Source organism: Triturus cristatus, chromosome 2_1 (assembly GCF_964204655.1).
Source record: "Triturus cristatus chromosome 2_1, aTriCri1.1, whole genome shotgun sequence".
NCBI classification, from domain to species: Eukaryota; Metazoa; Chordata; class Amphibia; order Caudata; family Salamandridae; genus Triturus; species Triturus cristatus.
The window spans coordinates 39,753,921-39,769,977 of NC_140581.1; the positions used below are offsets into that span (position 1 = coordinate 39,753,921).

Consider the following 16,057-nt stretch of genomic DNA (forward strand, 5'->3'; position numbering starts at 1 on the left):
CATGTCGTGGGTGAAGATTGATGCGCATAAATCTAGCTTTCCACTGAAGACTCCTTGCGTCTTTACTACACAACCCTAATGCAAAATCTAATTTGTTAAATATTGTAATGTGCTCAAATGTACTCATGATAGACCTGCTGTTATATATTTATGTTTAAATGCTGTTTAAATGCATTGTCTTGTTGTTTGTTTATATTTAAATGCATTGCTTCAAGGCTCGATCACGATGTTCAATTCTAGACTGACTGGTCGGTGCCGTGATTGAGATGGAGAAGTTGTGGGGAGGTGTCCGGAGCAAGAAGACGTGTAACTGGTGGTGCTATACTACTGGAATAAAGTACTTTGTTTAACTTCACCACAACTCCTCCTACTTAACAATGTGGCGACGAGCGGAGAGACGAATAAGCATCACCGAAGAGAAGAACACACGTGCAGTTGACATGTAGCAGTTTTCTAAAGGTTGGATTTTTTTTTTTATCTGTCACCTTGGATAGTGCACACCGTGCTGTACGTGTTACGTTTTGGCTATGTGATTTGGGGAGGCTCCTGTTGTTCCCTGGACTTTGCTGATACATTCATCTCTTCACCGGTGTTTTTTTGGGACATTCTCATTCCAAAAAAATACAACAAGGCCGGATGACAGTTTATTTAGAATCCTTACCTCGCTCAGGTGTTGAGGAGTGTTCGCGTTCATTGCATTCTGGATCCTGGAGCGGAACAGCTCTGTGCACGGTTGCGCATAGGGCGTTGTTACGTCTGTGCGCGACGTGCGTATTGTACATGTGACGACGAGCTGCGCAGAGGGCAGTATGACGACAGTTCACGACGGTTGGATTCTACGTGCAAAGCTGACCGAAGTTTTTCTGCACAAGCCCATTACTGGCAGTTATTGGAAGTCTTGTGGAGGTGCATATATTTGATTTTAACAAAAACTGGGTGTTGCTCTAATCAGTAAGGCTGAGCCAAATATTAGAGTGAACGAGAAAATGCCAATACTGATGGGAACTTAAAATCCATTAGATGAGACGTGGAAGAAACCTCAAGCGACCACGCTGGTACTACTAAATAGTATTTATTTGAATTATTTTACATATGTTTATAGATGCAGATACATCTTGTATACAATTCTTTGTGTGTACAAAAATATGGAGCCGTCTACAAATTGAGGACCTATCACAGTAAACACAAAAAATAGGAGAGGATTTTTAACCCGAGAAGGTAGGCTACGCTAGATTTGTCTACCGAAGGGGTAGACTAAAGATTTTAGAAAATTTTTCTCATAACTAACCAGGTTGAGTATTCCTTTGGTTTTTTCAAGCTCTAAAAAGTCTCCGAAGGAAATTGTGTGTGATTGTGTTGTATTTGGATGAGGAGTGGTGTTTGATTGTTTTTCTAAAATCCTTAGTCTGCCCCTTCGGTAGACAAATCTAGCGTAGCCTACCTTCTCGGGTTCAAAATCCTCTCCTATTTTTTGTGTTTACTGTGATAGGTCCTCAATTTGTAGACGGCTTCATATTTTTGTACACACAAAGAATTGTATACAAGATGTATCTGCATCTATAAACATATGTAAAATAATTCAAATAAATACTATTTAGTAGTACCAGCGTGGTCGCTTGAGGTTTCTTCCACGTCTCATCTAATGGATTTTAAGTTCCCATCAGTATTGGCATTTTCTCGTTCACTCTTATATTTGATTTCCACTCAGATTCGGAGTTATGAAAAATACAAGGTATTCACGTACACTTTAGAACTTATTTTTTTTGGGTTGTTGAAAGCATATTTTATTACCGCATTATATCACATGCACATGTTGGATCTATAGCCGATTTTCGGATCGAGTTCTTGGCGCAATTTCATAGGGTGAAGAGTGGACACTGATTTAACTTTTCTCAGTGAACAATTCCCTTTTGCACTTAAAAAAGAAAGAGAAAAGAAAGAAAAAAGAAAAGGAGGAATTGAAGACGAAAAACTTTAATTTTTGTCAGCGTAGAGAATTATTACGAATTGTTTGCATTTCCTACTATTTGTTTCTGTTTTGTTTTCTTTATAATTATTTTTTGCTCTTTTGCTCTCTATCTCCATTACTATGTGTGGCCAAAACTATTAGTCAGCTCCACCGCAGTGTTTTTGGGCAGCAGGTAGCTCACCTTGCATGCTTTGGGCAGAATGGAAGGTATATTTTCTCAATTATATTGAGACCTTACATGTTCAAGGTCAAATGTCTTCTGGCCAAAAGAAAGGCATTTGTTTACACTCTATTTGTCCGGGTGGACTTAAGGCTTTCAGTCAATTACCCGAAGATGTGGGCGAAGGTAATAGTAATGAGAGAGCTCTTGCAGATTTTGATCGTTACTTTTCACCAAAAGTCTGCATTGGCATTTCCAGGTATACAATTCTTCAAAGGAAGCAGCAAATGAATGAGCCTGTGGATAGTTACGTTTCTGCCCTGAAGTCCCTTTCTCTTGATTGCAAATTTGGAGGGCTACAAGAGGATCCCATCAGGGGTCAAGTGGCCATGCATGTGAACAATCCCACCATTCAGGAGAGACTTTGGGAGAATGGTGATCCTCATCTTGAGTGTATTTGAGGCATGGTGAGGAAGTCTGAAATGTCATGTAGAAGCGCCAAAGAAGTAAAAAGTGAAATGAGTACAGTTAGCAGCGAAATTGTAGCTAAAATAAGTCGCAAAACAGTTAACAGGAGTGACAAATTGAAAAAGAAAAAACAAGATGGTACTGGCAAAGGCAGATTTACTGATTACAACAAGGAGAACATGAGATGTTACAGATGTGATAACAAATCACATTTTGCAAACAGCAAGTGGTGTCAGCTATTAAGCAAAAATGTGCGAATTGCAGCATTACTGGGCATTTCGCTAAAGTGTGTAAGAAAAGTCAAAACAACAAAATAAAGTGTATAGATGACAGAGAAAATAGTGACAGGGAACAGTTGCATAACGACAGTGTAGAAAGTAATTAATTTGTACTAAATAAAAAAATGCTAGCCCAGTTGTACTTAATATAGATAATACCTTAGTAAGGAATAAAACTGTTTGCAACATGGTGATAGGTGGAGTAGAAATTCAAATGTATGCGGATTCAGGTTCACCTTATTCCATTGTAAATGAATCCGTATGGAAATCCAAGTTTGTTGGAAGGATGGGAGGTGGTTTAGAAGCACCAGATATCAATCCTGAAGGTTATTCAGGTGAGGGATTAGAGATTATTGGCTTCAGGTCCCTGAATTTCCGGTTTAAGAACCGTGAGTGTACCGCAAAACTTTATGTGTCAAAGTAAGGCCCGTCTGTTTTAAGTTGGTGTGAGCAAGGGAAATTGGACATAATACTCAATCCTAACGGTCCTGATCCTGCTATGAATATTTGAGATCAGAACGGCATTGGAGAACTTATTTATTTATTTTTTTGGGAAACTTTTTATTGTAAATATAGGCTGGCACAAGTGAAGCAAACAGTACGCATAAACATTATATCCAGACATCTGTGGTTTTGTAGCAATTGGCACAGTGATATTGCATATACCGTAACAGTAGACAACTTCCCATCCATTAAGTTACCACCTCCCCGTCATTTTCATCCTCAGATTCCCCCTCCGCCCGCATCTCAGGAGGCTCGCAGATATATCCCCTGAATCTATTCCAGGCCCCCCAGACTCTGCTCCACTTCTTAGGACATCCTCGATTGATGAAAACTGCTTTTTCGGCCACCATAGCAGTATCTAGATCCCCACACCATGCAGTGAGTGTTGGCGATTCTCCCGCACCCCACTTTTGTGCGATGTTGCGCTTCGCTAACATTATCCCCAGCTTGGTCCACTCTTGTGTTGGGCGCGTAAGATCGTTTGGCTCCCACACGTTTAGCAAGCATCTCCTGGGTTCCGGCGTTAATGACACCTCTGCCGCCTGTGATATGGTCCTCTTTACTTTTACCCAGTATTCCCTGATGTTTGCACACTCCCACACCATATGAAAGAATGTGCTTTCCTCCCCACATCGTCTTAGGAAGTACGGGTGCGGTGCTGACCCGATTTTGTGAAGAGTGTGTCTCGTATAGTAGGTTCTGTGTAGGATTTTCAGCTGTACTAATTTAAGTCTAGAGGGTATTCCCACCTCCCGCGGGGAGGCCAGTGCCTCCCGCCATTCGTAATCTTCGAAGTCGCCCATGTCTCGGGACCACTTTTCCCTGAGCGCCACATGTGGGTCAGGTAAATTGTTTACTAATTTTCGGTAGGTAAAGGAAGTTGCCCGCTTCGGCACGTAGTCTGTCAGCAGCCTATCCTCCAGGGGGGTGGCCTCTGGAACCTCAGTGCCGGACGGCAAGACCACCTGCAACACATGTTTTATTTGCAGGTACCGAAAGAGTTCTGAGGGTGCTAATTCATACTGCGTTTGAAGGCGCTCAAATGGTATCACCTCCCCCTTGTGCCACATGGCCCCCACCGTGGATATACCAATTGCGTCCCATTTGTCAAAGCCTTTGTACTGACTTAGGCCGCCCAAACGTTGTGTATCCCACGGAGGGGTAAGTTGGGTTATTGTTCCCTTCCAGCCCAGTTTTGCGTGAGCTTCATGCCATAGGTCGACCGTCTGCTTGGTGGGTCCGATCACCGCTGGTGTACGCTTTCTGTTATAAAGTACGGACATCATGCCCTCAATCCCCAGTCCATGCCTATCTGCCTTGAAAGTGGGATCTGTCTGCGGGGCGTGTATCCACTGATTGATTACTTTCAGTTGGGCCGCCAAGAAATATAGTTTTATGTCGGGGAGTGCAATGTCGCCGTCGTACCACCCTTTAGTCAATTTGCGCTGCGCTATGCGTGCCGGCTTGTTCCCCTACAACAGCCCGGAGACCTGGGCCGCTATCTTTTTGAAATAGTCAGATGGCACTGGGTAGTGTGTATTTTCCAACGCGTACAGGAATCGAGGTAGTGATATCATTTTAAAAAGAGCCGCCTTCCCCAGCAGCGTCAAAGGCAGTGTCCCCCAATGAGTTGCATCCCTTTTTAAACGCTCCAGGGGAGGCAAAAGATTTCTTTTAATAAATTCACCCGGGTCAGTCGTGACATAAATACCCAGATACTTAAAGGCGTCCCCAGAGATCTGTAGAGGGCAATACCTTGGGAGTTGCGGTGGTGGGCCCCGAAGCACAAAGAGTATCGGCTTGGACCAGTTTATAGTGTACCCAGACGCTCGACCGAACTGGCCACATATATTCAGGAGCACTAGAATGGATCGTCTGGGGGAGGTCAGGTATAATAGAACATCGTCCGCATATAACGAAATGCGGTCTTCCCAGCCGTCCGTCCATCTAAGGCCCCGGATCATTGGTTCCCACCTGATCCATGCCGCTAACGGCTCCAAGACTAGGGCAAATAACAGCGGCGACAGGGGGAAGCCCTGGCGCGTGCCCCGGGACAGCGGGAAGTCATGGGATATGTGACCATTAGCCGTCACAGGCGCCAGTGGTTTTGCATACAAGAGACGCACCCATGCGCAGAACTTTGGGCCGAAACCAAGTGCGTCAGCACAGCGAACAGGAAGGGCCACTTCACCATATCAAACGCCATTACGGCGTCCAGTGATAGAAGAACGGCTGGCTCTTGAAGATATGGTATGCGGGCCATTATTCCGTGCAGGCACCTCAGGTTCAATGCCGCGTTTCTATTGGCCCTGAATCCGGACTGGTCCAGGTGAATTAGGGTTGTGAAGTGTGGAGTCAGCCTGATCGCGAGAAGCTTTGCTAGAATTTTGGCCTGAGCATTGATTAAGGAAATGGGGCGATAGGAGGTGCAGTCTTCCGGGGGCTTCCCCGGCTTTGGGATCGCCACCACCGTGGCCAAACGCTGATCCGGCGGGAGCTCGCCTATTTGTAAGCTGTCACAGTACATATTGAGCAGGTGTGGTGCCACCGTCCCTGCCAGCCTTTTATAAAGTGCTACGGGTATACCATTAGGTCCTAATGCTTTCCCAGATTGCAAGGAACCAATTGCCACCTGCAGCTCATCAGTTGTAAGGTCCGCTTCCAGTGTAAGGGCCACCTCCGGTGTAAGTTTGGGCATTGCTATATCTTTTATATAAGTCAGTGCCTCTTCCACGGACATCTCAGATAGCGATGCGTAAACCTGTTGAAAGTGTTGCGCTAACATTTGCACCATAGCGCGTGGATCGGTCACAGTTAGATTACCCCCTGTGCAAAGCTGTGCTATCCACTTTCTGTCTCGCTCCCTTTTATCGAGCCATGCCAGAAGCTTCCCGGCTTTATCGCCGGTCTCATATATCTTATGTCTCGTAGCCATGAGTCGGAGATGAGTCATCTCCTTGAGATATTCCCTATGCCGTTTTTGTTGAAGGTGTAAGCGCTGGGCTGCGGCCGGAGTTGGGTTGTGCGAGTGTTGGGTGTCAGCCTTCTGCAATTCTAATTCTATAGTAGTGAGCTCTTGCTGCCGTTCACGCCTGGAGAACTTATTTAAAAAAAAATGTTCCAGTGTTTTCAAGAGTGAGATTGGCAAGTTAGTTGGTTTCAAGCATGAGATTCAATTAAAGGAGAATGCTTGTCCTAAGATACACAAAGCTAGGAACATTCCCATGGTGGTTCGTGGTGAAGTGCAAAGGGAACTTAACGATTTGGTCAGTGAAGACATTATCGAGAAAATTGAATCATCTGAATGGGTTTCTCCTATTCTCTTAGCCAGGCGGTCCAATGCCAAAATTAGACTATGCATTGATGTGCGCCATTTAAAAAACAACACTTTAAAAGACCAGTTTCCTCTTTCATGCATTGCAGAGCTGTTGGCTACTGTAGGTAAAGCTAAATTTTTCTCCATCAAACTGAATTACATGAGAAATACAAAAATCTCACTGCCTTTATCACACCTTTTGACTGTTACCGTTATGATAGGATGCCATTCGGTTTGGCGTCCGCAACAGCTGTCTTCCAGCGTATTATGCACAACCCGTTTGGAGATTATAAAAATGCTGTATGCTTTCAGGATGATATACTGTTTTTTGGGGCTGAAAAACATGAGCATGATGACATACTAGAAAAAGTACTTAGGGTGTTGAGTAAAAATGGTTTGACTGTAAAAGATTCAAAAAGCAGATTTGGCGTCAGATCTGTCACCTATCTGGGACATGAGTAATGTGAAGATGTCATAAAACCGAGAAAGGATTTGGTTGAGGCAATACGTTATGCCCCTCATTCCAAATCCAAAGATGATGAAAGGTCTTTTCGAGGCCTAACTGAATCCTATTCCGAGGATGTGCAGAATTTATTATGCAGAACATTTAATATTAGACAATTGGTAAAGAACAAAAACAAATTTGTTTGATGTGAAAAAAGCAATTTGTGAAGCGACAGCACTCTGTGGTTTTGATCCTCTGCTCACATGCATCATTACCACTTATGCGGGTTCTAAAGGTTTGGGTGCGGTATTGGCGCAAAGGTCTGAATGTGGGAAAGAGTACATTCTAGCACATGCGTCCTGGGCACTTACACCGACGGAGGAAAAATCCGCTGCTATTGAAAGGGAAACCCTTGCATGTGTGTGGGCGCTAGAACATTTAAGAGTCTTCATTTGGGGCAAGGAATGACCATAAACCCTTAGTACGCTTGCTGACCACAGAGGGTATGGTCAAGGCGTCTGCACGCATTGCTAGAATGCCCATGAGATTACAGGATTTTATTTACAACATGGTGGATGTGCCAGGAGAAGACAATGCCACAGCTGAATTTTTGTCCAGGATGCCCTTACCTATCAAAGAAGACATTTGTAACGAATGGGATGAGTTTCAAATAGCGTTAGTGCATCATGAAGGTACTATGCCTATTGACAAAAAGGTTTGGAGTGAGGAATTCGCTAAGGACAAAGTACTATAGGATGTAGAAAGATTTATCATGTCTGGGGGGCCCAAGAAGAATTTAATTGGACCGGAACTCCGGTGTTTCTGGGAAGTACATGATGAGTTGTCTTGTACTGAGGGTGTTATCCGAAGAGGCGACAGAGTTATACCTCCCAATGGTTTAAGATGAAGTGTGGTCCAACATGGTCATGAAGGACACAGTGGTATTATCAGAACTAAGCAATCTGTAAAACGAGGGTTCTGGTGGCCTGGTGGGTGTTGACATTTTTGTGGAACGCCTTGTCAGGAATTGTGTCGTTTGTGCAAACTCTGATAAATCTCTTAAAACCTTAAAGCCTAAAATGGGAGATCATGTCATTCTAGAGAATCCTTGGGACACCATTGCCATGGATATCATGGGCCCTGGTGGTCACAATTCTACGTTCATCGTTGCGGCGAATTATGTTATTTCGCGGTGGCCTGTTATAAAAGTAGTAGAGAAGGTGGATACTGATGCAGTGATAATGTTTCTTGATTACACTTTCACGGAAGAAGGTTTACCTTGGGGCTCATTACAGAGAATGGGGTGCAGTTCCTTTCTGGGAAAGCTAAGAGTTATTTCAAAAGAGTGGGTATTACACATGGCACCACTTCTCCATATCATCCCAGTGGTAATGGTGCTATCGAGAGATTTAATAGGGTGCTCAAAAGTGCAATACAGACTGCTGCTATTGACAGCGCCAGATGGGAGGACACAAATACTCAAAACGGTCTGGATGTACAGGATGACAGTAAATGACATAAAAGGGTGTTCTCCTTTTGCAATAATGAGAGGCAGGTTACCCAGGACTAAATGTAATCCTGCTTGACTAATCCTGTCCACTTCTACCATAGATTTAGAAGTGGTTAAGGATAGAATTGCTTGAACACAGATCATCAACACACAGCATTTTTATAAAAAAGGGGGTCGAAAAGTGATCCTGTGATCAGTATTGGAATGTTTGCAAAGGTGAAAAAAGCATGGAGGGTCAGAAAGGGGAAAGCCAAGATATGGGTCCTTTTGAAGTCAAAGAAGTAAGAAAAAATGCAGGAAGACTTGCAGATGGCAGGGTGTGGAACCTTAGCAGAATAGCAGTTTACGATGCGGAGCGCCGTGGTGGTTGTGACTGTGATGAATGCGGAGGAGTGAATTGTAACAATGTATGTTCAAATAATTTCCTAGAGGAAGAAGTAACAGACAGAGGGGCATATTAGCAAGGGTCTTATCGCCGCTTTAGTGGCCCTTTTTGCCAATAAAGCAGCGATATTTTTATCGCCCTATTAGCAAGCCAGCGCTAACATGTGTTAGCGCCAGATTTCCGGCGTTATCTGACGGTTTTTCTATCGCCTTGCATGCCAGCGATAATTATCGCTAATGACATGCAAGGTAGGCGTTCCTTACAATCACCACACGGAAAAGGTTGCTAAAACATCTTCGCTCCATTAGCAAAGATGTCCCGCCATAACAAAAGTCGTGCTAAACCCCGATCATCGCAGGAATTGAACGCCTGATAAAAAACCTGACTAATGCATACTTTTCATGGGAGGTGGATTATAGGGTTAAGGCCACATGCTCGTATTAGCAAGCTTGTCACCGTTTCGCATTGATTTTCGCTGTTTTTTCAGCAATGTCGACCCATTTCCCCGCAATCGCTGGATTTTATATCGCCAATGCGCTAAGCGTTGTTAATACAGCGCTATCATTGCGATCTAATCCAGCGATAGCCGGCGATACTAAAAAACACGCTAAGCGCGTTCAGCGATAATTATCGCTGCGTCTTGATAATATGCCCCAGAGACTTGATTCCTGGAGTTCGCAATGAACCTATTGAAGGTCAGTCTATGAGTCGGCGAATAAGCGTCCTCATAAAAAGCCCAGATGCCTGTCTGATTTTGTTGCTTTTGTCAAAGACAAGTTTGTAGAGGGATTTTATTTTCTTGCGTTTTTTTATTTATCGTTTTCTTTATTAAAGGGGGCAGATGTGTTATGTATTTCTAATTAAATGTTGTTTAAATGCATTGCCTTGTTATTCGTTTATATGTAAATGCATTGCTTCACGGCTCGATCATGGTCTCCCTTCTAGAACATCTGGTCGGTGTCTTGCTTGAGATGGAGCAGCTGTGGGGAGGTGTCCGGGGCAAGCAGACGTGTAACCGGGGGTGCTCTTCTGCGGGAATAAAGTACCCTGTTTAACTTCACCGCGACTCCTCCTACACCTGCTAAACATATGTGAGGTCTTAAGATCTGATGCCACTTTCCTATAAGGTCATGGGTTGTAATGCCACTTCCTGTGACACCACATGCATGTCACACGCCGTGATGTCACTTCCTGTGATATCATGCAGTAATTTCACTGTCGGTCCTGTCACACGCTGTGATGTCACAACCATTCTGCCTAACTAGGAGAGTCCACCCACTTCTTTTTTTAGGACTTGAGCCCTGACTGAAATGTTTATCATGCTCACACTCAAGTTTTCATTCATGAGCTTGTTCATCTATTTATTCACCCATGTATTCACTCATTCATCCATCACTTCAATCATTCATTCATCCCCACACACCCATCTATCCACCCATTCACTGTTTTACTCATTCTTACATTCACCAACTCACCAAGCCGCACAGACAAAAATATTGCTATTATCAACAGGTTTTTTATGTTTAAACAAACGCGTACATTTGGCTTTGACAGTGCTTGTTTATCGGTCCCACTAGTGTCCTCAGCTTTGTATTTCTTAGGTCTGTAAACGTTACATGGCAGGAACACGTACTATGATGTTTCAAGCCTTCAGATTACATCTGTCTTCTGCTGTGCACACGTCGACACGTCATATACGCATGTATGTTTGCACACAGGTGTGAGTACACACGTACACCGATACTTACTGGCGACTGCTTTCTTTGAGTCATATTTCCTTCCCTCTGCTGTCTGCACTGTTGTCTCCTCTGCTGTTTCCGCTCCTGTCTCCGCTCCTGTCTCCTCTCCTGTCTCCGCTCCTGTATCCTCTGATGCGGTTTCGTCCTCCGTAGCTTCGGAGTCTGTGGGGTGCTCGGTGCTGACTTGGGTCTGCGGGGGCTTCTGAGGGTGGGGGGCCGGCTCCGGCTGATGGGGTTCCGGCTGCTGGGGTCCCTGTGTTTTAGAGAGTGAGGCCTCCCTGGCCTCTTGGGCGTCCATACTTCCTGCCTGGATCTCGCCCAGGTATAGCGCCCACCACCTCTGCCTCAAAGCGCGCGGTGAGTCTCATCGGCATCCCTGGGTAGGCGCCTCATGCAAAGAGCCTCGGAGTGAGAGAGATCTGCTGCGAGCAGGCGTGACCCTGAGCCAATGTTTACTGTTACCTGGAGACCGGATCTGCCCAGGTGAGCAGCAGCCGGAAGCGCTGAGGTCAGAGGGTTCTGTGTATTGTGACTGACTTCAGAGCCCAGAGGGACAATGGAGGAGCTTTGAGCCAAGGAGGGCAGGAATCACTGTCCCTGCTAGCCTCAGGGTAGGAGTCACTGTCCCTGCTAGCCTCAGGGTAGGAGTCACTGTCCCTGCTAGCCTCAGGGTAGGAGTCACTGTCCCTGCTAGCCTCAGGGTAGGAGTCACTGTCCCTGCTAGCCTCAGGGTAGGAGTCACTGTCCCTGCTAGCCTCAGGGTAGGAGTCACTGTCCCTGCTAGCCTCAGGGTAGGAGTCACTGTCCCTGCTAGCCTCAGGGTAGGAGTCACTGTCCCTGCTAGCCTCAGGGTAGGAGTCACTGTCCCTGCTAGCCTCAGGGTAGGAGTCACTGTCCCTGCTAGCCTCAGGGCAGGAATCACTGTCCCTGCTAGCCTCAGGGCAGGAGTCACTGTCCCTGCTAGCCTCAGGGTAGGAGTCACTGTCCCTGCTAGCCTCAGGGTAGGAGTCACTGTCCCTGCTAGCCTCAGGGTAGGAGTCACTGTCCCTGCTAGCCTCAGGGTAGGAGTCACTGTCCCTGCTAGCCTCAGGGTAGGAGTCACTGTCCCTGCTAGCCTCAGGGTAGGAGTCACTGTCCCTGCTAGCCTCAGGGCAGGAATCACTGTCCCTGCTAGCCTCAGGGTAGGAGTCACTGTCCCTGCTAGCCTCAGGGTAGGAGTCACTGTCCCTGCTAGCCTCAGGGTAGGAGTCACTGTCCGTGCTAGCCTCAGGGTAGGAGTCACTGTCCCTGCTAGCCTCAGTGTAGGAGTCACTGTCCCTGCTAGCCTCAGGGTAGAAGTCACTGTCCTTGCTATCCTCAGGGCAGGAGTCACTGTCCTTGCTAGCCCCAAACTAGGAGTCACTATCCCTTCTAGCCTCAGGGCAGGAATCACAGTCCCTGCTAGCCTCTGGGCAGGAGTCATAGTCTCTGCTAGCCTCATGGCAGGAGTTAGTGTCCCTGATAGCCTCAGGGTAGGAGTCACTGTCCTTCCTAGCATCAGGGCAGGAGTCTCTGTCCTTGCTAGCCTCAGGGTAGGAGTCACTGTCCCTGCTAGCCTCAGGGTAGGAGTCACTGTCCCTGCTAGCCTCAGGGTAGGAGTCACTGTCCCTGCTAGCCTCAGGGTAGGAGTCACTGTCCCTGCTAGCCTCAGGGCAGGAATCACTGTCCCTGCTAGCCTCAGGGTAGGAGTCACTGTCCCTGCTAGCCTCAGGGTAGGAGTCACTGTCCCTGCTAGCCTCAGGGTAGGAGTCACTGTCCCTGCTAGCCTCAGGGTAGGAGTCACTGTCCGTGCTAGCCTCAGGGTAGGAGTCACTGTCCCTGCTAGCCTCAGTGTAGGAGTCACTGTCCCTGCTAGCCTCAGGGTAGAAGTCACTGTCCTTGCTATCCTCAGGGCAGGAGTCACTGTCCTTGCTAGCCCCAAACTAGGAGTCACTATCCCTTCTAGCCTCAGGGCAGGAATCACAGTCCCTGCTAGCCTCTGGGCAGGAGTCATAGTCTCTGCTAGCCTCATGGCAGGAGTTAGTGTCCCTGATAGCCTCAGGGTAGGAGTCACTGTCCTTCCTAGCATCAGGGCAGGAGTCTCTGTCCTTGCTAGCCTCAGGGTAGGAGTCACTGTCCCTGCTAGCCTCAGGGTAGGAGTCGCTGTCCTTGCTAGCCTCAGGGTAGGAGTCACTGTCCTTCCTAGCATTAGGGCAGGAGTCTCTGTCCTTGCTAGCCTCAGGGTAGGAGTCACAGTCCTTCCTAGCATTAGGGCAGGAGTCTCTGTCCTTGCTAGCCTCAGGGTAGGAGTCACATTCCCTGCTATCCTTGGGGAAGGAGTCACTGTCCCTGCTAGCCTCAGGGTAGAAGTCACTGTCCTTGCTATCCTCAGGGCAGGAGTCACTGTCCTTGCTAGCCCCAAACTAGGAGTCACTATCCCTTCTAGCCTCAGGGCAGGAATCACAGTCCCTGCTAGCCTCTGGGCAGGAGTCATAGTCTCTACTAGCCTCATGGCAGGAGTTAGTGTCCCTGATAGCCTCAGGGTAGGAGTCACTGTCCTTCCTAGCATCAGGGCAGGAGTCTCTGTCCTTGCTAGCCTCAGGGTAGGAGTCACTGTCCCTGCTAGCCTCAGGGTAGGAGTCGCTGTCCTTGCTAGCCTCAGGGTAGGAGTCACTGTCCTTCCTAGCATTAGGGCAGGAGTCTCTGTCCTTGCTAGCCTCAGGGTAGGAGTCACAGTCCTTCCTAGCATTAGGGCAGGAGTCTCTGTCCTTGCTAGCCTCAGGGTAGGAGTCACTGTCGTTCCTAGCATCAGGGCAGGAGTCTCTGTCCTTGCTAGCCTCAGGGTAGGAGTCACTGTCCTTCCTAGCATCAGAGCATGAGTCACAGTCACTGCTAGCCTCAGGGTAGGAGTCACTGTCCCTGCTAGCCTCAGGGTAGGAGTCACTGTCCCTGCTAGCCTCAGGGTAGGAGTCACTGTCCCTGCTAGCCTCAGGGTAGGAGTCACTGTCCCTGCTAACCTCAGGGTAGGAGTCACTGTCCCTGCTAGCCTCAGGGTAGGAGTCACTGTCCTTCCTAGCATCAGGGCAGGAGTCTCTGTCCTTGCTAGCCTCAGGGTAGGAGTCACTGTCCCTGCTAGCCTCAGGGTAGGAGTCCCTGTCCTTGCTAGCCTCAGGGTAGGAGTCACTGTCCTTCCTAGCATTAGGGCAGGGGTCTCTGTCCTTGCTAGCCTCAGGGTAGGAGTCACAGTCCTTCCTAGCATTAGGGCAGGAGTCTCTGTCCTTGCTAGCCTCAGGGTAGGAGTCACAGTCCTTCCTAGCATTAGGGCAGGAGTCTCTGTCCTTGCTAGCCTCAGGGTAGGACTCACAGTCCTTCCTAGCATTAGGGCAGGAGTCTCTGTCCTTGCTAGCCTCAGGGTAGGACTCACAGTCCTTCCTAGCATTAGGGCAGGAGTCTCTGTCCTTGCTAGCCTCAGGGTAGGAGTCACAGTCCTTCCTAGCATTAGGGCAGGAGTCTCTGTCCTTGCTAGCCTCAGGGTAGGAGTCACAGTCCTTCCTAGCATTAGGGCAGGAGTCTCTGTCCTTGCTAGCCTCAGGGTAGGAGTCACAGTCCTTCCTAGCATTAGGGCAGGAGTCTCTGTCCTTGCTAGCCGCAGGTTAGGAGTCACAGTCCTTCCTAGCATTAGGGCAGGAGCCACTGTCCTTGCTAGCCTCAGGGTAGGAGTCACTGTCCTTGATAGCCTCAGGGTAGGAGTCACAGTCCTTCCTAGCATTAGGGCAGGAGTCTCTGTCCTTGCTAGCCTCAGGGTAGGAGTCACAGTCCTTCCTAGCATTAGGGCAGGAGTCTCTGTCCTTGCTAGCCTCAGGGTAAGAGTCACAGTCCTTCCTAGCATTAGGGCAGGAGTCTCTGTCCTTGCTAGCCTCAGGGTAGGAGTCACAGTCCTTCCTAGCATTAGGGCAGGAGCCACTGTCCTTGCTAGCCTCAGGGTAGGAGTCACAGTCCTTCCTAGCATTAGGGCAGGAGTCTCTGTCCTTGCTAGCCTCAGGGTAGGAGTCACAGTCCTTCCTAGCATTAGGGCAGGAGTCTCTGTCCTTGCTAGCCTCAGGGTAAGAGTCACAGTCCTTCCTAGCATTAGGGCAGGAGTCTCTGTCCTTGCTAGCCTCAGGGTAGGAGTCACTGTCCTTGATAGCCTCAGGGCAGGAGTCACAGTCCCTGCTTGCCTCAAGGTAGCAGTCACTGTCCCTGTTAGCCTCAGGGTAGGAGTCAATGTCCCTTTTACCTGGAGACTGGGTCTGCCCAGGTGAGCAGCAACTGAAAGGTCTTAGTTCAGAGGGTTCGGTGTATTGTGACTCACTTCAGACCCAGTGGAGGAGCAGTTAGCCAAGGAGGGCAGGAGTCACTGTCCTTGCTAGCCTCAGGGTAGGAGTCACTGTCCTTCGTAGCCTTAGGGTAGGAGTCACGGACCCTGCTAGCCTCAGGGCAGGAGTCTCTGTCCTTGCTAGCCTCAGGGTAGGAGTGACTGTCCTTGCTAGCCTCAGGGTAGGAGTCACTGTCCCTTCTAGACTCAGGGTAGGAGTCACAGTCCCTGCTAGCCTCAGGGTAGGAGTCACTGTCCCTGCTAGCCTCAGGGTAGGAGTCACTGTCCCTGCTAGCCTCAGGGTAGGAGTCACTGTCCTTGCTAACCTCAGGGCAGGAGTCACAGTCCCTGCTTGCCTCAAGGTAGCAGTCACTGTCCCTGTTAGCCTCAGGGTAGGAGTCACTGTCCCTGCAGGTGCTTACTTTTACCCGGAGACTGGGTCTGCCGAGGTGAGCAGCAACCGGAAGTTCTTAGTTCGGAGGGTTTGGTGTATTGTGACTCACTTCAGACCCAAGAGGGACAGTTGAGGAGCTTTGAGCCAAGGAGGGCAGGAGTCCCTGTCCTTCCTAGCCTCAGGGTAGGAGTCACTGTCCTTGCTAGCCTCAGGGTAGGAGTCACTGTCCTTCCTAGCATTAGGGCAGGGGTCTCTGTCCTTGCTAGCCTCAGGGTAGGAGTCACAGTCCTTCCTAGCATTAGGGCAGGAGTCTCTGTCCTTGCTAGCCTCAGGGTAGGAGTCACAGTCCTTCCTATCATTAGGGCAGGAGTCTCTGTCCTTGCTAGCCTCAGGGTAGGACTCACAGTCCTTCCTAGCATTAGGGCAGGAGTCTCTGTCCTTGCTAGCCTCAGGGTAGGAGTCACATTCCTTCCTAGCATTAGGGCAGGAGTCTCTGTCCTTGCTAGCCTCAGGGTAG

The 16,057-nt window shown here is 48.2% G+C and overlaps 1 protein-coding gene and 1 long non-coding RNA gene across 6 annotated transcripts in view; one reads left to right on the top strand and one right to left on the bottom strand.

Annotated features, from left to right (window-relative positions):
* Positions 1 to 11,231, bottom strand: part of FAM221B (family with sequence similarity 221 member B) — a 194,019-nt gene extending 182,788 nt beyond the window's left edge. For 3 of the 5 annotated variants that reach the window (XM_085627805.1, XM_085627796.1, XM_085627798.1), the window contains exon 1: positions 10,784 to 11,230. In XM_085627805.1, the coding sequence (XP_085483931.1) occupies positions 10,784 to 11,072 (289 nt within the window). In that variant the 5' untranslated portion in view covers positions 11,073 to 11,230. Of the gene's footprint in view, positions 1 to 10,783 lie in introns of all 5 variants that reach the window. The other 2 variants (XM_085627804.1, XM_085627802.1) reach the window with 2 other exon arrangements.
* Positions 688 to 16,057, top strand: part of LOC146863676 (uncharacterized) — a 143,491-nt gene continuing 128,121 nt past the window's right edge. Inside the window, exon 1 of the long non-coding RNA XR_014969081.1 lies at positions 688 to 906. This is a non-coding gene — a long non-coding RNA (uncharacterized LOC146863676). The remainder of the gene's footprint in view (positions 907 to 16,057) is intronic.